Raw genomic sequence first — 26,995 nt, forward strand, 5'->3', positions numbered from 1 at the left:
CACGACTATCGTAACTACATTTTGAATTTAAAAATGTACATAGAAATTAGAAGATATTTATTGGAAGCATATAATTCGCGAACGTCAGCAGAATTATCTGAATAATCATTCGCCACATTAAAAAGCCACATTAAATTTAATAAGATCATCTTTAGTTCTAATTGTACGTTTAAGACTATTATTTATGTTGTTATGTATACTAATTGTTCATTAACTTCTTGTAACTTTTATATACATTTTCGTATTGGTTTCAAATTATACTATCATAATCGCGGCGTGTCTCATTACGGTGCTAGCGACATTTCAAAATGTTTCGTACAATGCACGTAATATATTCATAAAAAAATTTTATCGCGACCTACTTAACACTTACTGCTTCGTGAATAGTGCCAGATACTACTTTTATATTGAGGTGACACTGATAGAAAAAGTAGGTCAAAATCTATCTTTTCATCTTAAGCTGCATAATTAAAGTCGTATACAAGTACGCGTAAACAATGAGACGGCGAAACAAAGTTAGTCAATGGAAATCAATTACGTAGTGTCTGCGCGGCAGAAAAGGCAAACCCTTTAAAATACAGGAAATGAAGACCAAAGTAAAACGGAAAGAACTAGCTGACGTAACAGAGGAGAGCTAGAACGCAGAAAATTCAGAGAAAGCAAAAAGTGAAAGCAAACTGATTCTTGAAAGCCTGGTTGATAAGGCCTAACTAAAATCAAGTTAGCAGTTCTCAGTTAAGTGGCCAAGTCGAAGTGAAAGGAAGGAAGAACAGGAAACGTAGAAGGTGAAAGAAGCTAAAAGAAGATAGGATAGTATCGGTTAAGGGTCGCGTAAAGCCATGTGAAAAATATCGAGAGATTAGAGGAGAAAAGTAGAAAAGCCGGTTAGGAAATTGAAGAATAACGAGGATGTGGTTGGATAGCTTTGTTATCAGAATACTATAATTAAATTCAATCATCTCACTTACTTGTGAACACTAACGAATTTGACGATTGTATCGTTCCTTTTTAAACTATATATTGCATCGTAGTGCATACCTATTGCCGTATATTGCGTTGTGTTGCACACCAGCTTGTGTTTATTTTCGATCCGAGTTTTATCTATCTACTGCTCGCTTATTTCCTCAGTCTTTCTATTTCTCTAATCCATTTTATTCCCGTCTCCTGAACTCTCTAATATACGTGCTAATGCGCTTGCTTTGCCTATTCTCTATCGATTTCTCCACAGGTATATAATAAATGTCTCAAACACCCCTCTGTTTCTTCGCATAAATTACATAGTATATCATTTTCCAATGCATCTTTCTTTCATCTGAAGTGTCATCTGGTCCTTGCCGGAATAAGTATCTTGCAACTTTCATATACATTATCGGATCGATTCCACATTTTACTTTATATTTACTTTCTAGAATTTACATCATAGCTGTGTCTCACCAGCATAATGAAATTTCAGCAGATTTGTATAATATACATGATATTTTGGTAAAAAGATCTGTTAAACCTTCATCCAACATACATAAAATACGTATAAATATACTTGATAAAAGTCGGCCACTTCTTTTCAATAGCAAAGAGTAAGTTATTCTTGCGAAACTTGCTATATTGCATATATATTAAGAATTGCATATATATATATATATATATATATATATATATATATATATATATATATTAATTATACTTATTTTCTTGCCTATTTTCTGAAAGATATTAATTTGTATCGTTATAAATATAAGTACGTGCTTGAAACTTTTTCACGAAGAATCGCTAACACATACAGACGAGCTGAGATAGAAAGACGCGTACAATCAATAATTCCAGATTCTAAAATGTCGATAGCTACGTGCCGGCACGGATAATAATTGTTTCTTCGATTCAGCCGGCATCCGTAGAGATAAATTTAAAACTTGTTCAAGGTAAAATAGTTAGAGATTGTAAGACAGTTGTTAGTATTGTACAGGATGTCCCTAAATTGTTTTCCATAGCTAAGTATGCAGTATTTGTAACATAGCAATGTATTGAATAAATAGAAAAAAAAAATAAGAATTATTCTTTTTGTTTGATTTCGAAACGAATATTAACATGGTGTGGCTTTTTCTTAGAAAGGAAACCATAAAAAGTTCTGTATATCCCATAATGGAAGAGGAAGAAAGCGTAGGCACGTTTTCTTCTCCTTGGAAATGAAATTGCATCTGCCTCCACCCTTCATTTCCTATTATTTTCGTTGACAGAGTTATAAAATCTTTCTAGTACATTAACAGCTTCTAAAACAATTTCTAACATATTTCAATTTTAATCATTCTGCAGAGGTGGAACCGCTACGCTAAGAAAATAATTAAAATTTGAGAGGAGAATGTAAATGGCACGTAATCAAATCTTTGCATCCGACAGAGAGACCATTGTTCGATTTACGTAAATTGCTCCCATAATTTATTTCTGGACACGTTTATAATTCACACATAAAATCACTGTCTTCGTAATACTATTTAAATTATATGCAGATTAATCATTGTGATCAAATATACATATACACAATATGCATTTATATGCAAGTTGAAAAGTTTGGACGACGTCAGGATTTCAAAAGGAATTATGACTTCTTTAAATTTGTTCTTAGGTACAGCTCGAAATTCAAGACTACTCTCAAATTTCGAGCAAAACTAACTTGGGGTACAAGTAACCGTTGTGTGAAATCTGGAATCGATCGACCACATAATTATCAAGAAATTGTTAATAAAAGTCGATATTTTAATGTAATGACATACGAATCTCTCAGAAGCCAAACTGACCAATTCCACTTTTTATTAATTCCTTAATTTCATTACATAAGCGTACGATTAATATTTAATTCTTAAGAAACAGATGGCGTATCTCTATAAGTTTATTCATAGGAAGAATGTCACAAATAATAATAAATTCGGCTACTGAAGAAATTTGTCGATCGAAACTTACCTATCGAAGGAAATGGTGACAAGAGTGAGCACACTTGAAGAGACCGTGACATGCGCTACAAAGTTGTTGATAGTGCAGTACACCACGCCAAATGGCCAGTCAGAATTCAGTAGAAAAATGAAGTTGAAAACACAGTTAAGTAATGACATCATCAGGTCAGCCACGGAAAGGTTAACTAAAAAATAGTTGGTGACTGTGCGCATCCGTTGATGTGCTGAAAACATATAAACCTGTGATTAATTAAAATCCTATGGAAATTTACATTTTATCATTATTATAAAATTTAGTCAAGGAATTCGCTGAAATTGTTGAATATACATATCTGTAAAACATTGGGCATCAAGTGAATAGTTGAGATATACTTTCATATGAGTGACATGTCATCGCATCATTTCATACAGACATACGAATCTTGTCTAACAATCTTATAGTAACTTTTACGTACAGATATTTTGATTTGACCGTATTTAGAGGATGTTACTCTTCGTACGACCTCTGTCCAATTGTCTGTCATGTGTCTGACTCACGTTACTAGATTTCCTCGGATAATTAAAACAATATAAATATCATAGAGTAACAGATTTTCAACAATGTGAATAATTCGAATAACATTGTCAGAAAAATGCGCGTAAATATAATATTTTGTAAACATATAAAAATGACGTATATGTTTCAAATACTACTTGATTACAAAGAGATTTTGATCACGTAAGGCAGAAAATAACTCCCATTCAGAATTCAGAGGAAATATTTGAATATAAGTAAGTAAACTCATTGCTGGTATATTTCTACGTATGCAGGATGATCCTACCCGTAGAATACATATTACTCTCTTTTTTTTTTTTTTTTTTATTTCGCGCATAAACATATGTATCGCGATACGCGTATGATGGATACTGATTGTATATTGTCGCCGATGGAAGCGGTCAGGCGACGATTCTCGTGAGATACAGTATCGCCATACATACTGATTTTTGGTATCCTCGGACGCCAGCCACCGGCGACATTTTGTGCATCCATTCGGATTATGACGAAGCATATAGAAATAAGCATGATAAAAGCTTTAGAATGTTGAAATTCAATTACTGCGAATTATGAGCGCAAAAAGGTACTTCAATATATGATAAAGAAGAAATACGTTGATTTATTTAGTCCTTTATTAAAATCATCAGATATATTATATTAGTATTATTTATGCCTTTGAAATTATGTACAGGCTCGTCTTTAATTCTATTAAATTTTGTAGATATTGCTATATACAGGGTGTTCCCAATTTAAATGTCAAACTTCTGGAACGTGTAAGGGAACCGATAAGCTAATAAAAATTGTTCTTTAGATTTTTTCTACATTTTGGAGAAAATCCCTACAAAAAATCAAAAAGGTCTTCATTTTTTTCACGTACTTATTTACACTCATTTATTCCGAGAGATCGAAGCGTAGGTGCGAAACAACAAATATCAGCAGACCAATGTACAGCTACAATTTAAGTGATCAATGTAAACGTGTTCTCTGTCGAAAATTCGACGTTCTCAACATTATCGTACGTAAAATGAATCAATACATATTATCAATACGATATTGTCAATATCATCGGACATTAACAGGACGGGTTGATGTATTGTCAATATTTCGAATATTCACGGAAAATTGATAAAAAATACTTCTATTTCACATATAAATACGGATTCGGATATAAGCCAATTCACCACAGTTACAAAACTAAGCAAATTTTATTTAGATGATTGCATTGAAACAACAATGAAGAAGAAAGCAATGCAAAATTGAAATTCCACATAAAGCGAAAAAATATTGTAGTATCGTGGATATAAATGGCCTAAGAAATATCGGGTGAACCATAAACAATGTCGCGAGAAAGCCCAAGTGCTGACAGGCCCATCAATGTGTCGTGGCTCCTTCAGTCGAATAGTTATGCTGAAAGAAAGGTCTACGTGACCATGGCCACGGACGATTGCGGGGCTATGAGAAAAGATAAACGGATGCTTAAGGGAGAAAGACGAATTAACAGTCAGTCGTTAGTTGAGAAGTCAGAGAGTGTGATCCGCGTGAAAGAGAGCGTTGGGACGTTTAATTGTCTTAGTTATAGCACATTACTGTATTTAGTTCACGTTAAATAACCATCGTTTCCTGTTTAATCCATTCTAAATGAATAAAAAATCCTACAATACTGTATCGACAATATATATACGATATATTGATCGTCTGAGAATCTCTTACTTACGAGAATGTTGAGAAATTCGAAATATTGATAGTCTGAACGCACTTTTTTAATTTAATGCTTGCATTGCTGCAGAGGGCCGGCATTTTAAACAGTATCTTCATTGAACAAATAGCAATATTAATAAATAAAATAAATATAGATCGTAGTTATAATAATTGTATAATAATTTGAACAACAAGCTCAAAGAGATTCAATTTTTTTCAGAGAAAACTTTCATCGAGTAATATTTAATAAAACATTAGGATTAGTGCAGCAGGTTAGTATGCGCTGTGGAGGCTGTATTAAAGCGGAAGTCAGCACATGTTAACAAAAAATATCCAGGGACGAGGTGGACATTTATTTGATATTCAACCAACGCGCAACTACCGTAATGCGAGAGATAGGTTCAAGAAAAATGTCATGTTACAAAAATCGTGTTATATTCAGATTACATACGACAAGCGAATCTATGTTTCATAAATGATTCTTTTAAATATAATGCGAACTTTATATATCCAGAAAAGCCAGCATCGTTCATATCCGTTGGAAAAGTCCCCGAAAGAAGTAAATAGTACTTTTCATATTTCGTTGAAAATTGTTTCTATTATAAGCGCGGTTCTGTTTATGCGCATGACAATATCTAAATAAATAAATTTGCGTGCAGGTAAATTTCTAATAATATGATAAGCTTGTGATCAAAAATTTCATCAGGCGAATTTTGATCTATCCCTGTAGATTTATCAAGTAGGTAGGTTGATTGCATTTTTAATAAAGTGTCATACTAGTCATCTTACGACAACGAGTGTTGCGCTGCAGCTTGTACGAAGTAAACTTTTGTGAAGGAGAAAATAAGTGGAATTAAAAGCTTCCTTTACACTAAACTTTTGATATAATTCTGAAATAATATAAAGCATCGATACGAATGTGTATGGTAATTTCAAAAACAAGAATTTTTATTCCACGCATACATTATAATGAATTACAATAGTAATTATTATTACTATGTCCACTTTCGGTCAACTAGGTGGAACTAGTAAAAAATGTACAATTTTTTTTAGCGAAATAGGCTATTGGCCAAATAATACATCTTTCCATAATTCTAGTGCTATATCTTACGTTCTTAAGATACAATAAGGTGTAATACATAGGGCAAACAGTGAAAGCTTTTATAAGAAAATTTTTATAGATACGAAAAGATGATTGCGTTTACTAGTACAAAAAGATGAATTAAAAATGAGTGGTTGGCTGTCTTATGCTAAATCTATGCAGACTGAAATAGTGTTTGCGAAAAAAATATCGATCAATGTCAGTGGAAGCTGTTGTCGATCGAACGTATTATTGGTAAGAGTTTTTATTGATTACAGCTTGTGATCGATGGAATGATGTGATGTCGATGGAACTGTCGACAATCTCAATGCAACCCTGCAATGTATTAGTACACCACGTGGATAAACTTGATGCGGCGTCAGATAACCTATTAGTATTAAATGCTAGGATAAATCTATTGCGACTGCAAAATAAGGAACAAGGGTGAGAAACACGAAGGCGGCTTTCATGAGTAGGAAGAATATTTGTACAGGATCAAGCAAACCGGTATATAGCTAAGACTAGGGCTGAGATACAGAGCAGTGGACCTCGTAACTTGCTATATAAAGTGACATACTTCGAATGACAAAGGTGTACCGTATACAGGATCCAAGTGAATAACATGTACAAGCGGGCGTATGAAGCTTTCTTATGAAAAAATTAGAAGAGAATAAAGAATGACATATTTTCGCCCAAGATTTAATTTTCGAAAAGATCGAATTTGAAAGTTTGTCTAGTATATTTGAATTTGGCTGAACCAATGAAATACTTTCTATTCAACCTTTCCATCGTTATTCTAACATTTCCAATCATCGAAAGGCAAAATTACGATACGAAGGGGAAAAACCTAAAACGGGGAATTATAACGACAATTAGTAGATGCGGGTTAGCTTATTGCAAGACCAGAGTCTTCTAATTAGCTCTGACAAGTATAATAAGTGCCCCTAAATGTCAGAGTGATTACAAAAGGCAGGATATAGTTCATGTATTGTAGCAATGCCAGCTACTCGAAGAATCGAGAAAGTAAAAAATATGGAATAAAATTTGGCCGTTTAAGCTTTCATTTTCAAGAAAATAAATTTGAACATGTCTAGTGAAGAATTGGCCTAATACACGCATTTCTCCCAGGATTAAAGCATCTTGTGAACAAATTTGACTCTACGTTTCTTTAACAATTTCTATCTAAGAAGAAGACTAACCTTCTGTCAAATATTTCAACCTTCGTTCAATCCAGAATTAGGTATTATTATATCAAGTGTCATACGACAAAATTTTATCGTATAGTTTCTTCTTAAGTTTTCATAAGAAATCGCCTCAAGCCCGCTTGTTCCTGTTATTCAACCGGACCCTGTACATGGAGCTAAATATTGTAGCTCTACCGATTGTTCCAAACTCCGCTTAGGACGTTACGTTGACACTCTGCAAAATCTGATTCCAGTCCCCTTTGTAGCGTTTATGCTGTGTACGTCAGCCATTGTAAAATCGGGATCAAGTCCCTTTCGGCGATATCGTTAAATTGTCGCATTCGTATATTGAAAATCAGTCAGTTTCTAAAGAAAATCTTCACTTCACTTACCATACGAAGTCGAACGAAAACTAAATCTTCAGCTCGAGCATTTCTAACTTCCTCGAACGCTTGTACTTGAGTTATCTGAAGCTATGTTGCAACTCTTTTATCAGGGTATATGCATTCGTGTCATTTCCTTCAAAACTAACCATGAAATCTTTGTATTCCCGGAATAAAAGATATCAGTGGATTGTTTTTTTTATGGGAAATTTAATACATTCAATGTACGCATTTATGCAAAAAATTTGAAGATGCAAACACGCACAGAGCTTGCACGAAATATTCAAAATACAGTATAGAAATATAATATTCAATAGGTGAAACAGATCGTTGTTTAGATTCCACTTTCTATTTATATTTATAAAAGTATGAAGTTGCATAAAAATCTACAAACTAGATATCATGTCAAGTATACTTGGAACATGGATGATTCTGAACTGGACAGATTATTCTACGTGTGAAAGAAAGTTGAAAATGTGGAATAACATGTTTTACGAGACGAGAGAAATAAATGTGAAAATTATACAGCTGTGTCAGGCCAATCCTCAATTAGACCCGTTCAAATCTTATTCTTCTGAAAATAAAGTCTTGAGCGAAATTTATTCCACATTTCTAATTTACCTTCGCATGTACAATAGCCTCCTGATTCTTTACTCACACCCAGTCGGTAATTAGCCACATTCTAATATACTTGACAAACTCGCAAATTCGACTTTCTCGAAAACTAAGCCTCTCATTTTCTACGTTTCCTTTTTATTCTTTTAGAAGAAGTCTGTTTTTAGGTCTATTTGTGCATATGAGTCGAACGGACTTTATATAGCTTCTGCATACTCAAAAACTTGCATACTTGATAGTTCTGATGATTAGATAAGCCAGGATTTAATGACCTGGCCGGATACATGTACGCGACGTGAACCAACTCTATTTGAGAGGTGCATTAGGCTAAACACGAGCGTTTCACCTTCCTAGAGGATTCTTACTTAAGAAACCTAATAGAAACTCAGGAACTCGCAGGAGATAGGAACTTTATGAACGAATCGGATTGTGAAATTGTCATCCCAGTGCAAATCATATTTGTTATAGAAATTGTGGCACGTTTGAGACGTATGGACGATACTGATGTAAAATCAGAGTCGCAGCAGATGTTAACACATTGTTCAACTGTACGACGAATAAACTCGTGCATTCATTATTTATGCGCAAGCGTTATCGATCGGTAAATTCGTGTTTTCATGCACAAAGTGAACTGGTGTTAACTTTTACATGAAATAGCCGGTGGCATCAATTAGTTTTTGCATAATATAGTTGGTTGACAATGTATTAATAAGGTCTTGTAATTATAATTATTTGACGCTGAGACAACTCGATCGACAAAGTTGTATTATATGGGAGTTTTCATGAAGATTTACGATTGCAAACATTGCTGATTTGAATGGGTTTCAAGGATAATTAAACTCGAGCACAATCATAAATGTTGCGATAAATGAGTGGAAATATATGTCTCCTATGTAAATTACAACTCCTATGTGAATTACATACAAACCTCACTCGGTTTTGTTACACTGGCAATCCAGGAAATATATGCGATCTAATCTCACTAAATATTAACCGGCTCAGGGGACGTGACGTGAAATAACTCGTTTCGTCCGACGACTACGTTTTTTCTTTTTCTCGTCTTCCCTTATGCGGATTTTGCACTATCTAGTGGATTTATTTCGTACAACCTGCATGAATCATGGAGTTTTAGTTTCCATCTTCTTGTCTATTGGTTATTCTCAAATGAAAGTTATTCAGAGGGAAAATTTGAATAATTATGAATAAATTCGTATGCATTATATGTTATACGTACTATGCCCATATACCTATAATATACGTTGTGTTTATTACTTTGCTTTTTTAAATCTCTACTCTGAAATTCCATAAACTTTAGTATTTTCGTATGAATTTCTGTGTCTAGGTACGATTAATGTTTAATCTGTTGTTGGCGCGTTGCCGTTGCTTGAATTCGCGGGTTAAACGCGAAGTAACTTCTACATGATGAGTTTGTATCATAGTTGTTTTACTATCGCGGTGACATTGTGAAATAGAATGTTACGCACTACAAAATGTTAACTGCGTCGCAACACGTCGTGGTAATCTATGAAGATATGCTGTACGATGGACCAATTTTATTTACTGTATTTACTTTTTACTGTAATTTACTTGTTTAATATAAACCGCAAGGACCGTTGTCTACCATAGCGTGCCAAATGTTATAGTTTTCTCCTCTGCGATATGTAGGAGTATACTGGCGAACATGTGTTGATGATTGTGTGTTAATGATTACTGTGGTCCCTTGCTTTATGCTGCTCTATATTTGCCATATAGACAAGTTTCGCTAATTATTTGCCCTCACTAAATAATAAACGAAGCCTGAGATACAATTTTTTCCAGATATTGTAATTGTCATACGACAAATTTTAGAAGCCATGGCATAAGAGTTAGCATCCTTAATTTCAAAATTTTGCTTACGAATAAGCGTTATGAATGATAAACATTCTTTCGATAAGCCATAATTATTGTCGATAGGAATTTTATTTTGGCCATGAATAACCATTATCAATGACGGAAATTTAATTTTAATTATCAATAACCAATATAAATTACCGGAATTTTTCTTGGTTACCAGTATAACCATTATCGATGGGCAAACATTATTTTCGGTTGGATGCGGTTATTGTTAATTGCTATCAACGTTGTTACTAATTTTGTACGTGTTCATTGATAATATAACAAACATTAACTGTAAAACTTATATATTTTATTATATAAAAAAACTGTATGAAGATACATTTGACAATAGATGAAATGTAATCATAAAAGATGTTTGTCGTCGATATTGTTTGTAACTAAACAAAAATTTAATCGCTTATAATGGGTATTCATAATTATAACAATTAAAAATTAATATTTTCCAATCATCTCATTTTTTGAAAAATTTCTTTCAGACTTATCGATAACTGACTTCCACTTAAATAAAAATTGATTTTTACCAAATGACACTTTTCCACAAAATGTTTAAAAGAACGGTTACTTTGGTTTTATGATTTTTTCGTTTCATTTCAAATCGTAGAAGCATCCCTTAAATCTACCATCTGCTACCACACACTCTGCATAGTAAATATGGTCATTATGCAGATGCACGTAGAATCATTTTTAAAAGGTTCACCGTTATAATAATATATGATGATTCTACTACAGCATTTTTTCTACAACTTCCAGACATTGTATATTACTATATATATTACTATATATATATATATATATATATTATGTACTGCTATATGTATACTATTATATTCTATAGATTTTGCTAAGTAGATTGAATCGACTCAAGAAGTAATAATATTCAGATTCAGTCACATATTAAGAACATCATTCTGTTTCTCATTTAAATTTCTGAAAAATGAGTGACTGTTGTCTAAATACAAAATTAATTTAAATAATGTTTAATTTTGCTCTTAATATTATTACAATCCGTAACGCTAACACGACTCTTCCCTTTTCTTCTCCTTCTCTCCCCCCCTCTCTCTCTATCTATCTATCTATCTATCTATCTATCTATCTATCTCTATCTCTATCTTTCTCTCTCTTTTTTCCTCTTAGAGAATTTTTTCAATTTTTCATTTTCTTAATCTTGTGATGGATTTAGTTCGATTCACTACCGAATAAAAATGAGAGAGCATTTATATCCATGCGATTAAAAGATTCAAAGATTTAACTCTCTAATTGCTGAATATATATTCCTGTGATAAGACGAACGGTGTGCGGTAAATTTTGCTATCGACTGATTATACGCTATACGGAATCCGTAAATTTACGGGCTCCGCATGGACACGAATTTCACAGGACTCAGGTACATTTCCAGTAATGAAAGGGTTAACGCCATGCATTACAGTTATTTCTAATTAATTTCTAAGTTATTATTAATTGCTATGTACATACTATGTATGTACGTTATTAAATATATTATTAATGTAGAAGCAAGAAGTTGGGAAATAAAAGATTTATATTAGAGATAGTATTATGCAAATTGGCAAATAGACTCTTTAGTGACACTTGAGTATGTGGATTAACGAGGATATGGATATTCAAGATATTTTTGTAAACCAAATCCAATTTCTAGACTGTGAGATTGAAATTTAATAAATACATTACATCACATTATTAGATATATTATTTATTGATTTTATCGTTTTAATACAATCATTGCTATATAATAGCATTGTAAGGATAACTGAGCAGTAGAAACCGATATTTCTCATTCAATCAAGTTTCTCGTAATTAAGTTTCTTTCTAAATATTAGAACGTTACTGTATCAAGTACATAAATTTGCGTACATTAAAGATTTTGATTACTCCTTATAACTGTGTGAATAAAATTATTTTTAACATTTATTTTGAGTACAAATTGCATACTCATGATATTGATTGTAATACCTTCGCTATGGAAAAACGGTCAGGCAAGATAGAAAAAGATATACATACGTTTGATTTGTTTTACTTCAGACTTTTCTCCTATGATGTTTTACTTTCGCTTCTTTTATGACCACGTGAAATGCAGACGTTAGACAATTCAATATTCTTCAAAGTTAAATAGCTAATAATTGCTAAGTAATGGTTTACTTAATATTCTTCAGAGAACAGTAGCTCTTGAATTTAATTTCACTCGCACGTAAGAGTGAAGTCAGTCGTTAAGTAAATTTGTATGCGAAATTAGAACCGGTGTTTGTTCGTCATCCGGGTTTAAGTATTAAGTATTATAAGTATTAGTATACAATATACGTAGTATACGTAGTATAATGGTATACGATATATGTTTTGTTACAACAAAGATTTCTTACAATTATTTGAAAGAATTACAGTAACATAGTAAACTATGATAATTATATCTAGACAGAATTTTAATCTAAATTCTCTTAGAAAGTTCGAAGACGAATGAGATAGAGAAGAAGTCTTTATTCTAAGATGTCTACTCAAAGTTTGGATCTGCAAAGTCATCTAGGATCTATAAAGTATCCAATTAATTGTTTTTGTTCGAAATAATTTCTATGTATCGAAGAAAGAACAATTGAAATCGTAAAACTAGTAAGAAGAGCTACACGGGTTAGCTATCCAGCGTACCTCTATTATCGGAACTGCTCGGTAATCCGAACTGTCTTGTCTCTCAAACCTGTTCGGTAAACGAGCTTCTAGTCTATTATATCGCTCACCCTTTCCTCGCCATAGGCGCGCTTCGGACGCGTGGAAGCATATGAGCGATATTTAACGAGAATACTGATTGGATTTTTCTTCCGTTCAGTGGAAGACAATCAATGTTGGAATTTTACTTAAAATTTCCACGTGTCACGTACAGGATTAGGTTAGTTGATCTAGCTCGATGATCGAAACGAGGAAGCAGTCGTTAAGTCAGCCATTGTGGCACAATGCATAATACGCTAAGAACAACAACAAATATCGCGATTAATCTAATCTGCTATACTTTGCGATCGAAATCTTTCGGGAACATTTCCGTCATTAGTCGGTTGAAAATCTAGCAGTCGGGACTGCACTACCTTCTACTCCTGAACTAGGTAGTCCTCATTAATTTGGCAATAATTTGGTAATAAATTGTTGTGTCATTAACAACGGACACTTACACGCACGTATAGTGCTTCATAGATAGATATGACATTTTCATACGTTGTTAGTGTTGATCCTTTTTAACGCATGCGGCACCTGTTGGTCCAATATCTACATTTCTTTTCATAGTCTTTAGATTGCGACTTACCAAAGAAAAACGCTCTTTGTCACAAAATTTCTTTATAGCTACATATCGGTACAACTGCTATTTATGTGTTTCTAAAAGGAATTAAAGATATTGAAATACCTAGTTCACAAAACTTTCATGTTTTTAACACCAAAAGGATAGCAGAATATTATTGACGCCTACTTAGGAGTCACAACAAATTAATGTAACGTTAAGCCCCCTATTTTTATAATTTCTTATAGATATAACAAACGTACTTATGTAAATTTTACAAAATTATGTTTTATATTTCTTTCCATTTTTTTTTTTTTTTTTTTTTTTTTTTTTTTTTTTTACTAAAGGTGAAAATGAATGGTTTGTGTTACATTTTAGTAACATGTGTCTTAATGCGCAACAAATTTGTTGAATCAACGTTTTTACCATAATATTTTATATTTAAGGAGCTTATGCTATGTACAGTGTTTCCTGATCGACTATATATGTACATACATATGTATATGTGTAGGAAGAATGCAAACTTCTAAGCTTAAGCCTCGTAAATTCTCCGCGTATATATTTTCCAACTTTATCGTGTTAAAGTACTGAATTATTGTTAAGCTATTGCGGGTAAACTGTTAACATTGTTTAGGCGAAGATAAATTCCGATACAATCTTCTTTGAACCGTGTTGAATGATTCAAATGATCATTATCTTATGTTAAATGTTAAATGATCATCGCGTCTTTGAATAGAGTTAAATGTATTATATAATATTATTAAGGTTATTCGGTGTATGTGGAATTAAAGAAACGCGTGGGTAAATTGTAAGGTATTGTAAGTATATATATATTGTGAGTATTAAAGTACAAAGTGTGGAATACAATGTAAGCTGATCCAGATCCTCTCGCCAGCAACGTTACCCTGAGAATAAAAGAACCGCCGAAACCAACGTGGCACGTGTACCGCTTATGGTCTGTCATCGACGCATTCTTTTGTCTATCGCGCTATCGATGACCTTAGCGCTTCAGAAACCGAAGACCAGATGTAGAGTTTTCTCAGAAGTGACGATCACTTCAACAAATATTAATCATTTTTATTTCGTAGTATGTAGATATGATATTATGTTAAAAAATCTGAAAAATAATCTGATAAATATAATCATTTTGTTTAGGAATTGCGTAACCCGTTAATTCACAAAAACAAAGATCTACACATAATAAGATTAGCAATTTATTCCAATACCAATTTTTAAATAAATTGTGCATAACAAACTGATATGCAGGAAAATAGATATGAAAAAATATTTTGAGAATTAATATTTAATTCTCAAAAGACAAATCAGTTACTTTTATGAGTTCATTGATTACAAGATGACATAAATAACAGCAACTTCCAAGGTAAATTGAGAAAATAGTGCTTTCGAAAATAGAGTTACACCATTACTTTTTCCTGCTTCTCAATTTATGGAGTTAAACAACGTGACTTCTGAACGGTTCATATGTACATTTGAGATATTCATGGAAGAGGAAAATTGCAATACGTGTGTGTATTCTCGGTGGACGCATGCGTTGCTTCGTCGACTTTTATTCGTTAGCTTTAGAATGGAAAATGTAAATGAAATAGGGATAAATCTTCATCAGCTGATCTGCTGGCCTACATAGCTGCTGGTGTAAATCAAATTAATTCAAGTATCAAAAATTGTTGACATTACTTTCATTGAAATATCTTCAGAGAAGAAAAAAGGTAAAAAATATGGAAATTTCATTTTTCTTATTTCGTTGATAATATCGTTATGTACACGGTATGTACAGACTTATATGCAGAGAAACACATTCACTTTCTCTAATTGAAAATGTCATGAAGCCAGTTTTGATTTGTCCCTGTGGAATCAGCAAGTAGACAGGTTAAGTGGAATGCAGCTATTCATCTCCGACGTTTAATCGAATATCGTACGATTACCTTACAACGCTAAACATTACAGAATATCTCCCAGCTTTCATGGAGTAAATTGCTATTGAAAACGAGAATAGTATTAATAATGTCAATATAATATAATAGCACTAATAATAGCAATAATATTAAGTCTTTCTTTCTTATAATACCATGTATCTTTATTTACGCTACGATACTGCAATTTTTTAATTTTTCTATGCATTTTCAGATCTGTTCCAAATTTTTTCAATGCAATCGCTATAGTCTTGTTATAGTGCTAGCGATATTTCAAAATACTTTTGTATAACGTATGTATATATATATATATATATATATATATATATATATATATATATATACATACGTTATACAAAATTCTATATATATATTCGAATACTCTTAGGAGCTTTCTATATATATATATATAGAAGAAGAGACTAAGAGTATTCGAACACTATTGTGAGTATAGTACAGCATAAAATTTCTGTATCAAATGCAATAGGCCAATACATATGAAAGGACAATCTTTCATTTAGAACGACGAACGTTATGTTGTACAAATTTTGTTTGTTATTGCTGCAAAGCCTTCAACGAAACAGTGCAGTCGTTGTAATATAATTATAATTTGCATAATGAGTAGATTGCATCGTCGAATAAAGGTTCAAAGGATATTTGCAGGACATAAGCCATTCTTAATGACTTAATCCCGCTCTTCGCGTTGAAACGTATTGCGATGCATGCATCGACACTTAGGTTTCATGAAATTTGCATCAGTTTACCTCCGCATTACCGATTCTTCTCAGTTTGTGGCATGATACCAACTTTGAAACACGTATTTCGATATGTTTGATTATTTTTCAACTCCATTATTATCGTGATTAATAGAAGGTACGTTGATCGTAAGAAATAAAAGATTAAACGCTAGGAAGATATGGGCGAAAAGATGGTTAGACGAAAGAAGCAATTAACGTCTAATTTTGCGTTATTACAAAGATCAAAAAACGAATGAGTCGACTGATTATAGAAAATATTTGCGTATGGATGATTCTGTCTGTTTCAACATCTGTTGACTAAAGTTCACCTATAAATTAAAACACAAAATACAATGATGTGTGATGCAGTTAGTGCAAGAAGACAAATCTTTTGCAACCCTAAGATTTTTAGCCACTGGAAATAATTAGGAAGATTTAAAAATTAATACTGCAATTTCACCACAATTATTCAGCAAAACGATTCCTGAAGTATGCATATATTTATGAAGTATCAAACGAGGGAAATTTATTTCATACAAAATTATATTTGGTATGCCGATTTCTCCATCGATACAAGTTGGTTTTGATACCGATTCGCCGATGCAGATCTAAACATTGTAACGTGTCATGAAATCCAGGCATCGGTGCACAATGCACTGCAACATTATACAATTACCTTTGCATTAATTAATTTCTCAACTCCCTATACGTATCAAGGATCAAAGCTTTATATAAGGCAATTAAATGAAAGCCATTTATAATTCAGCAGAATTTATAATTTAGTCGAATTCTATCAACAATATTGGTTATATTAAATGAGATATACGCTGTGTTAAACATTATAGGAAGTCCTTGACTGCGAACATATCTTTTAACTAAATATATATTTAAGGTATTAGGCTAAATTTTAGTATAACTTTTCCGCTGGTTTAACCCAAAAGTATCGCGATGTTACACTCTTACGATCCTAACTTTCTGGGAGTTATTTACATAACAGAATTATACGTAACAAAATTACGTAAATTCCATCGACAATTTACATCGACGATTTCATTTAAATAGATATCATTATGTCATATCTGATGAAGTCTCCCAAATGAAATTAAGTTCCATAGGTTTCTCTTTCCACGTTGTTCCACGTTATTTGTAAATTTTTAAATCTTGTAAAACGTAAAGCCTGTTGAAACAGTTATATGTATAAGAGTGAAAGAATTTGCTACAAATCGTAGAGAAACTGTTTCTAAATTCGGTGAAGTTGGCACTCCGAAATGCGAATCTTTACGAAGAAACAAACGGTATTTGTCCACGATTTGTCCACATTGGTCCATTCCTCATTTGTCTATTCCTTAAAAGGAAGTTATTACCAAATGAAAATTTGGAAAGACTGATAACTTCTTTTTGAAGCGTGAAAAACATGGACGAACGAACGCTGTTCGTTTTTTTTTTTTTTTTTTTTTTTTGCAAAAATTCGCATTTGGTGGTGGCAACCTCGGTTAGTTTGTTCCTGTTTTATAGAAATATCAAGTCGATGTCTAATATAAAAAAAATACAATTTGCAGATAATTTAACTCGATATTTGAACAAATTCAACATTTTAATTAAATTAAATGTCTAACAATAATGCAAATTATTTCGACAACAAATAGACTGTTACACTTGATACAAAAGTGGAATTCGTAACATGATCGTTTCTCGAAAAACCAACAGCATAACATCCATCGATCATCGTGGCAAATTAAAATCTGGAATTGGAGTCATAAAAACTCATTGGAGAAACGGAGTCATAAAACTCACTTTGCATAAACTGAAACTCATAGGTCTAAAGCCGACACATTAAATTATAAAGGTATGTTTAATATTGTCAAATAATGTAAATAAATAATATTAGTAGGCAATGGGAAAACTGTATGTGTATACTAGCAGGAGCAATTGTAATTCTAATTGCAATTCTAATTGAGAGCAGGAAAAAAACTGTAATACGATAAGTTCATCTAGCACACCCAGTTGTATGCAGTAATATTACCAGTTATAATATTTAGACAAGATGGTCATGAAGTAAATTGGTACAATAGAAACGTGTAAGAAGATATACTTAAGATAAACTTTACAGTTTTCAGTCGAGCGAATGAATCCCAGTAATGCAAATGTTTATTAAACTCTGACTATTTAATATCGCAGTAGGAGAAGATAAATTTAAACGACTGTTACGAATATATTTACCAAGAGTATCGAATTAATTTAAATACGTCTATTATACTCGTAGAAGAATGTAAAATACTATACGTATTGTGATTTTAATAGCGCAGATTGAGTGCACATTGATTGAGTTGCAACAACTTGATATCACATTGAGGAGAAATAAGTTTAATATATCTTCTACAAATATATAAATATTTACTAGAAACATTTGTATTTATTCTAGATTCTGTTATTCTTCCAAACGAATGGCTATAAGAGAATTTTATTTGTCGAATTCTGACAGCACCATTCATCATACTGTCTGAAATGGAAAATATTTAATACGCATAATGGATATTTCTTATTCTTCTTTATATTATTTCAATTTCGATCACGATGATCTTTTAAAGATCAGAAGAGTAAATTTTAAGGGTAAACTTTGAATAATATTCACACATATTTCAACCGAGTATGCAGCCAATATTAAGACGTGCGGTGGTTGACGCATGACGCAGACGCTTTGAACATTTTCATTAATCATCGACAACTCGAAAACTAAGGGCGATGCTTCGAGCGCCACTTTGATGTTACTCGATGCTTTGTCCTTTCGAATTAATTGTACAGATAAGCGGGATTCACTGTTTCTCAAGTTGCCGATCATTATCAGAATTTGCCGAATAGACCTTTAAGTTGGTCGTATCGTTTCATCCCTAATTAGAACTGGGTTTTTTGTGGAAATGTCGCCTTTTGTAGTTTCCTGCTCTTCGATTATAAAAGTATATAAAATTGTTGTCTTTTTGGATATAATTAAATCAAATTAATGAACAAGAAGAATAACTGCTCATAAAACAGGTTCTACTGTACTTTTTTCTTTTTCATTTTTAGTTCTCAACACTGGAAAACCAATCAATCATCTAGCCAGGACACGACTAACAGGAAGACGCATTTGTAGGATACAGCCCAGTGCCACATAAACCAGAAACAGCGACATAGCTGTTCTCTCTACCAGCCAGGTTATGAATGTTAAGACGTTAGCAATTAGTTTAAGTAGGGTGAACAGACGTCATTTCGTTGCTATTTTTAAGTTTATATTTCTGTGCGTTTTATTGCTACATATCACTTTATTTGTAGCCAGAAGAACATTAATTTTATAGTATCAACGAATACGAAGTTTCTTCTGGCACCTCGATGGCAAACTACAGTGAGTACCTTGAATTTTCCCTAAATGTTTAAGTTTCTCAATATTTACAAAGTTAACTAATTCTTCACTGGTCAGTGCTCGATCACCTCCGAGGAATAAAATTCAGCATAATCCACCCTTGTGGAAGGAGATGAAGGATACGAGTTCGAGACTTTAGGCGCTCAGTAGATAATCATTCAAACCTTCGAGCAGAGTACGTCTCAAATAATTCGCCGAGTTATAATCACGCATTATCATACGGCCAATTTTAAAGTCGCGAACTGCCAACTACTCGCGACGCAACGATAGAGATACATGAATAAGATTTTCATATTCGGTGGAGAAGTGTCTCTGCAACATTTTTATAGTGATACCTGCAAAATCGCTTTTCTTTAGTTGCGGCATTTTCCTCGCAAAGGTGCGATACGCTCACACGGCATTTTTATTCATTTTTATGTGTTGACTCGGAACGGTGAAGCATCGACACACATTTATGAATACATGCCGTGTTTCAATTTTCCTTGTATGCATACCTGCGAGCAATCTCTTATTTCTACTCTTTAAAACGTAGCAATATAATATTTGTAAACAGCAAGTAATTTCATCGTCGCAGACATCCAATTGAAACTTCTAAATCGGTTTTATTGAATTGTACGATCAGTATAGAATGACGCAGTTTTCAAACTTTGAAAAGTCAATATAATATTTACCTTCGCATCGTGCGATCGGAATTCAAAAAGTTGCTGCAATGTTTTATTGGAATTTCCGAAAATGACTACTCAATCTATGTAAATGTGAATCGTTTAATAAAGACTAGCGGACGACGTGCCAAACGAATTGGGAAGCATCGTTGCATGAAATATCGTGGCATTACGCAATTTCGACAATTGCCTACCGTTTTTTAAAAACCTGTAACTTTCGTTCTTTTCGATTTTCTTTCGAAAACACTTTGAAATAGGAAGAATTACTTGCTCCCAGTATCTTTTCATGTGAATTGAAACAGCTTTCGTAGTCTCTGGAATTTTCAATCACCACGAAAAACATACTCCGTCTATTAACAGTTCTTCTTTACGACAAAATACGAATAACTAAATATAACTCAGCTTATATGTATAATTACTTTTCAGAAAGAAAGACTATGTAACTTTAGCTAATCTAAAAGTGGAGCACTAGCGTACTTTTAGATATACAATATATATATACAATATATATATATATATATATATATATATATATATATATATATAGTTTTATAATAATATATAGTTTTACGATATATCTAACCACGTGTTTGTCCTATTACCTTGCAGCGACTGTGTCACTCCGGTATTTGTCTTTCTCTTACTGCATGTCATACATCTTCGTTGTTTTCGCTATCTTCACTATCTTCTTGTAAAAGGGATTTTCTCCGATCAATTAACAAATTAAATAAAACAATTAATCTCTTCAGCATCGAGCTGTGCGATATAAAGCGTGCGCCTTGGGCTGCCGGCTTTTTGCGGCAAAACACCTGCTGCCGCGCTGGACCGAATACATTTGAATTTTCGATGCGAAATATATCGATAGTACTTGAATCTGAAATTCAACAAATGTCCAATAAATGCATACAAAAGCCTACTGAACAGCCCTGATGAAGCATTGTATTTCACAGGAGCACAAGAAAATGACGTATTTCTTATTATGTGTTTTGTTTCCATCTCCATACATAAAAGGATTGTTAAGGTTATTCGGTGTATGTGGAATTAAAGAAATGCGTGGGTAAATTGTAAGGTATTGAAAGTATATATATTGTGAATAATAAAGTACAAAATGTGAAATACAATGTAAGCTGATCCAGATCCTCTCGCCAGCAACATTACCCTGAGAATAAAACAACTGCCGAAACCAACGTCGCACGTGTAGCGCTTATGGTCTGTCATCGACGCATTCTTTTGTCTACGCGCTATCGATGATTTTAGCGCTTGAGAAACCGAAGACCAGATGTAGAGTTTTCTCAGAAGTGGCGATCACTTCAACAAGGATAAACTAGAAGCCATTGAGGTCACATTAAAGACTTCCATATTGTATACAGGGTTTGCAAAAAGGTTGGTGACGAACTCTTGCAGTATATAGTATTTATGAGAATAAGCTTAATGAACATGGGTTCAAAAACCATTAGTTTCGGTGTTACGAGATATATTTACGAATAAGACACTACCTCTATAGAATATATCGAATTTGTTCCCAGTTCATTTCAACGCACATACGCGTTGACAGATCTCTGACATTTGTCTCATCTCTTGTTAACAGTTTTCCATTTGTTATAATCAACCCGTTTAACGAAGCAACTGATTTAACATATACTATGCTTTTATAATTTTATACATTAAACACCTGATAACTCCAAAATTAATCGCTTTTAAATCGCTTGAAAAATATATTGTATATTTCTAAAGTTTGTCATCAAGCTTTTTGTACATCCTATATAGAAAACTAGTAATCTCCATTGCTTTCCTTAAAATCAATATCTATAGTTGTATATATGTATGCAGGTTCTTTACAATTCTACTTGCATCTAGATATATCTATTTTGTTTCGATACGACAATATCTTTAATGATAAAAACTGATATTTAATGGTAAAAATATTTTAGTGATAAAAATGATAAAAAGATTTTTAATGATAAAGATACATGTATTTTTCATTTTTTCCCTGCGATGCAAATGTTACGCAACTGAATGAATTCCAATATTTTGGTTCACGGAAACAATATCCTTGTGTATTGACAATTGTGTCAGTATTTATAATACCATCCGCCAGAGATGTTCACAATATCGTCTTGGCGTTCACATTACGTACAAGCACTTGTTCAGTGCACTGATCCATCTAAAGAAACAAATATGTGGCGATTTTTATTGACAATTTCGTAATGCACCTTTAAGGACGGGAAGCTATTTTTAAATCGGAATTTCAACATATCGACAGCATGTCAAAATTTCTAATAAATATTTTCAAATTATATTCGTCTTCTTATTTTCGTAACAAACATTTTAAACACAATGAAATTTAAGGGAGCAATGAAAAGAGTTTATGCACTTTTTAAGCGAACATTGTGCATATTTAAGCGCGTTGGATATTATTAATATTACAGTGCACAGTGATTATGTTTCGTGTATTGTATCTATTAACACACATTTAACGAATTTTTGAACACGCATCTATATTACTATGAAACAATCGGTACAGAAAAATGCGTTTTACGTGCCTAATTGAAGGTGCCTAAACGTTTGCGAGAATCGCACATGATCTCCAAACTTAGAAGCTCGAAAAAATTGTTGTATTTAACATCTCCAATTACAGTGACAGAACTGCATAATTGTATTTATTTTACATCACGGATAATACGATATGGTATGGTGGATTTCCAAACAATTAGAAGAAAAAGAAAAAAAAAAAGAAGAACTAGGAACGAAAATGCATCTTTATTTGCAAGAAAACGGAGATTGTACAGCGCACCGTATTGCAGCAGTTGGACAGTTGTAGAAAACGACTGCAATACGTGTAAGCTCTGCTTATGAACACTCGCAGTGAACTAACACGATGCACTTGCTTCGCAACAATCACGGCTTGCACTTAATTAGAGCAGGGTCATAAATTGCAAGAAATATTAACTCGGAAATTCCATAGAGTGTTGTTCTATAAGATGTACAAGCTACGAGAAATACTACAATGATACGAGGAACACTACACTGATTATAGGCTTACCAATCGAATACTGACACGAGCCATGAATCACGATTCACGAAAGACGTGCAACGCTCTTCCATCATCAATTACAGTAAATGGTCAATGAGATAATGGCACCATAAGAAAGTGTGAAACTCTAGACACACACACACACACACACACAGAGCATAGAACATAGGGTAAGCTATGGTATTCTTTTACTTTAAGTTTTACCTGTAAGTCGACAGGTTTAAGAGCTAATGTACCATTGAACGAGAATCTCGAATAGAAGACTATAGCACATAGCATATATTTTGGTGAAAGTTGGATTAATAGTACAGTAGAACTCCATTTGTCTGAACGTATCGGTGGTCAAATAGTTTAAATCGAGGTTTATACGATAAGAGCCCACCAGTTCTCCTCACTACGTACTGTGCTTCGTTCACATAATAGAAGCTCACGGTGCAATATAAATTCAATCAGTAAACGTTCGATTAATCAGGCGTTAATTAAAATTTTGTTCCAATAAAAGTAATTCGGATAGATGGATTTTATCGTAAAGTATGATTCTACGATACTTATCGATCGTTTTAGTACACACAAATTGCAGACATTTGGTCAAAAGGCGATATATAGTAATGTCGAACATAGAAAGCACGTTAAATGTTATGGAACAACGCAACTTGGAAACCGACTTTTCCTAAAGTTTTAAATGCGATTTAGACTCTTATTCGAAATTTCCATTCAATTCTTCTAGAAAAGTATTACAGAATCATCTCTACGTCATCATAGTTTGCTTTTTTGCGACATAAATTGTCGGTCATATGTCGTCAACTTTGAAGCTACTATACTCTTCGTAGCTTGAGATGCTCTCAATAGCTTTAAATGTCACTAACTAAAATATAAAATTTCAAACACAACTTTCATTCTTCATTTTTATCTTATTGTGGCTTTTAAAGACACTCGTTGAATTTCCTACCAACTGGAATTAACGAACACTACTGAATAATACTGGATCAACCAATCAATCAGTTTCTTTTTTTCCAGTTCCTATCTAATTTAATCGGTATTATACTCCGTACTATCATGAACATAAGCGATGTTGAGGGCTACGGAGTGTTTTCCATTCTTGGAAACGAGATAAAAAAAAGAACAAAAATTCAATCGACACGCATATCGAATGTCATACGTAACGTGCAAATGAAATATTGGAATAATGTTCTTTGGAGGTTTCGAAATCGAAAAGTTAATACTACTCGACACATTCTAGTTTAGCCTGAATTATTGTTAGCTATATTTAAAGCAAACAATTAGACGTTACGAGTAATTAGAGTATTCGTCTGGTCTGTTCTTTTTGCATAGCAGAGAAATTGTGTTGCGAGAAATGTTGTTAAAAATAGAAATTTAATGTTTGGAGAACTTTATACTTTTGTCTATCTGAATTATCACAGACACCTAAAACACACATTATCGAAAAATTATTTATTGCCCAAGGGGTTGTATAATGAGCGCATAATTGTCGTGCAGCAATTACAAAACAATAAACTAGCCTTTACAGGACTTGATAAAACGTATAGAATTGCGTATAATTGACACACAGAGCCCTTTTCGTAACAAATATTGTCACAGAGCCGTTTTGTCGCTTGTTTTGTCGTTAACTCTACAGAGACGAACGAAAGAAAATCTGTAAAATAAGAAATATATGTATAAGGATATTCTCAGACCATACGTATATCGTCGATATTTCAAAGTTTTCAACTAAAAGTACGATCAGTACGTATTGTCAATATTTATATTATGTTAATATTATATTGTCAATATTTATCGACAAAATGCATTTCGTTGAAAATCTTGAAATATTTATAACGGAACCCCATATGTAAGAGAAAAATTTTAAAATATCGATAATATTATTGGTTGTCTGTGGACACTCTAGAGATAAACTGTAATTTTTACCGTAAATTATTACCATAAATGAATAGATATACCGACTGTCACTGATATGCTACTTCTACCATATTCTTATTCTTTTGAATATAAAGGTAACTGCGATTTACAGCGTATCAATTTAAAAGATTAACCTTTCTACAAATGGCAGAATACCGTCATCTTTACATGAGAAACGTGTTAAATTGCCACGACGTAGGTACGCGTGAGGATTAAGACAGGAATGCAGGGAACGAAATTTTCTTTAACGAATAATGGTATTTTTAATCGATGCAGCGAGAATGTCTGGATTACGGAAAATCTACAGCATACAAGAAGTACAAACAATAGGTACAGCATCAATGTGTGATAGGAAATTCTTAACACGTGCCTTATCGATCCGTATTCCATTTCCCATAACGCTTTATATACTGAAGGAAATCGGTATTTCCTTGAATTCACATTACCCGATTTGCCACGTGATGTTCCAGCAGAGACGCGAAACTGTTTGAAATATTATCAACGGCATAGAGCACCGGCTCATAACGAGATATTTAATATCAATCTATGGAGGAAAATGATTTGACATCCGACAACCTTGCCACCACGTTCACGTGACTAAAATCCTCTTGACGCCTTGTGGAATTTTTTTTATTAAAACAGACTGTATACAGAAGCTCTTATTTCCGTTGGTGGCATGAAAAAACGAATGAAAAGGGGCTGTTTAATTGTGAGTGTTGGATAAATGTAAGAAAACGAGTGAGAGAATATTTAGAATGCAATGGTGGAAGCATCTGTACGAAGATTTAACAACTGCCTCAATGCACTTCTGTAAAAATCGCACTACACGACGATAGATGCAAATTTTCACAACAATGCAAAATTTTCCTCCACAATTTCTTTCTATCCGCAATAGGAACAGTAACATAATTCGGCTCAATTATTTACTAGACTCAGCCTATATAAAATAAAGCTTTCCATAATTGGTTAGTCATACTTTCACTCTTGTCTTTGTTAGCACTTTTATAACTCGAATATCGGCTCCAAGTGTCAGATAGAAATTGCCAATTTAATCCAGACGTACTGTAGCCCGGTGCTGCACAGCACGAAACTGTACGAAGCTAACGAATCCACGCATATTCCATCCTTTAAAAAGAGGTTCATTTTTCATGTCGTTTCACAGTATGCGAACAGTGTGTGTGTGTGCACACTGACAATGAACATAAACGCGTAGTTTCCTTTAATAGAATATATCGACATTCGTAAAACGCATCCGATAAATGTTAGCACGTCATAGAATCTAATCTATGTACGTATACAGGGTGCGGCCGAATAACGTGTACGAGCGGGCACGAAGTGATTCCTTATGAAGAAATAAGAACAAGATATGGAATGAAATTTTTTCACTTAAGGCTTAGTTTACGAGAAAATCGAGTTTGAAAATTTGAAATGACACGAACTTGTGGATTATTGTAGATTATTGTGGATTATTGCGTTAAAAATAAAATGAATTCTGAAGAGGAAGTTTTAAATACCTAAAGTTGCAACATTTTCTGGAAAAAGGAATGTAACCGAAGGTTTGTACAGAACATCTGTATGTCGAATTCTCGTTAATTAAAGCACTTTTGTTTGAGAACTTCGTTAAATGGAAACCTCTATAACTGGAAACTCTTAGCTCTTCCCTTAAGGCTCGAATTAAATCGAACGTTCGATTGTGCTAAAATAAGGATCAC

The 26,995-nt window shown here is 33.1% G+C and overlaps 1 protein-coding gene across 4 annotated transcripts in view; it reads right to left on the bottom strand.

The window, feature by feature from the left end:
* Positions 1 to 26,995, bottom strand: part of LOC132908998 (tachykinin-like peptides receptor 86C) — a 44,133-nt gene that overhangs the window by 14,337 nt on the left and 2,801 nt on the right. For all 4 annotated transcript variants that reach the window (XR_009658471.1, XR_009658472.1, XM_060963549.1 and 1 more), the window contains one exon: positions 2,953 to 3,166. Coding sequence is in view for 2 of the 4 variants with exons in the window: in XM_060963549.1 (XP_060819532.1) it covers positions 2,953 to 3,166 (214 nt within the window). In the remaining 2 variants the exon portion in view is untranslated. The remainder of the gene's footprint in view (positions 1 to 2,952; positions 3,167 to 26,995) is intronic.

Source organism: Bombus pascuorum, chromosome 7 (assembly GCF_905332965.1).
Source record: "Bombus pascuorum chromosome 7, iyBomPasc1.1, whole genome shotgun sequence".
In the NCBI taxonomy this organism is placed as follows: Eukaryota; Metazoa; Arthropoda; class Insecta; order Hymenoptera; family Apidae; genus Bombus; species Bombus pascuorum.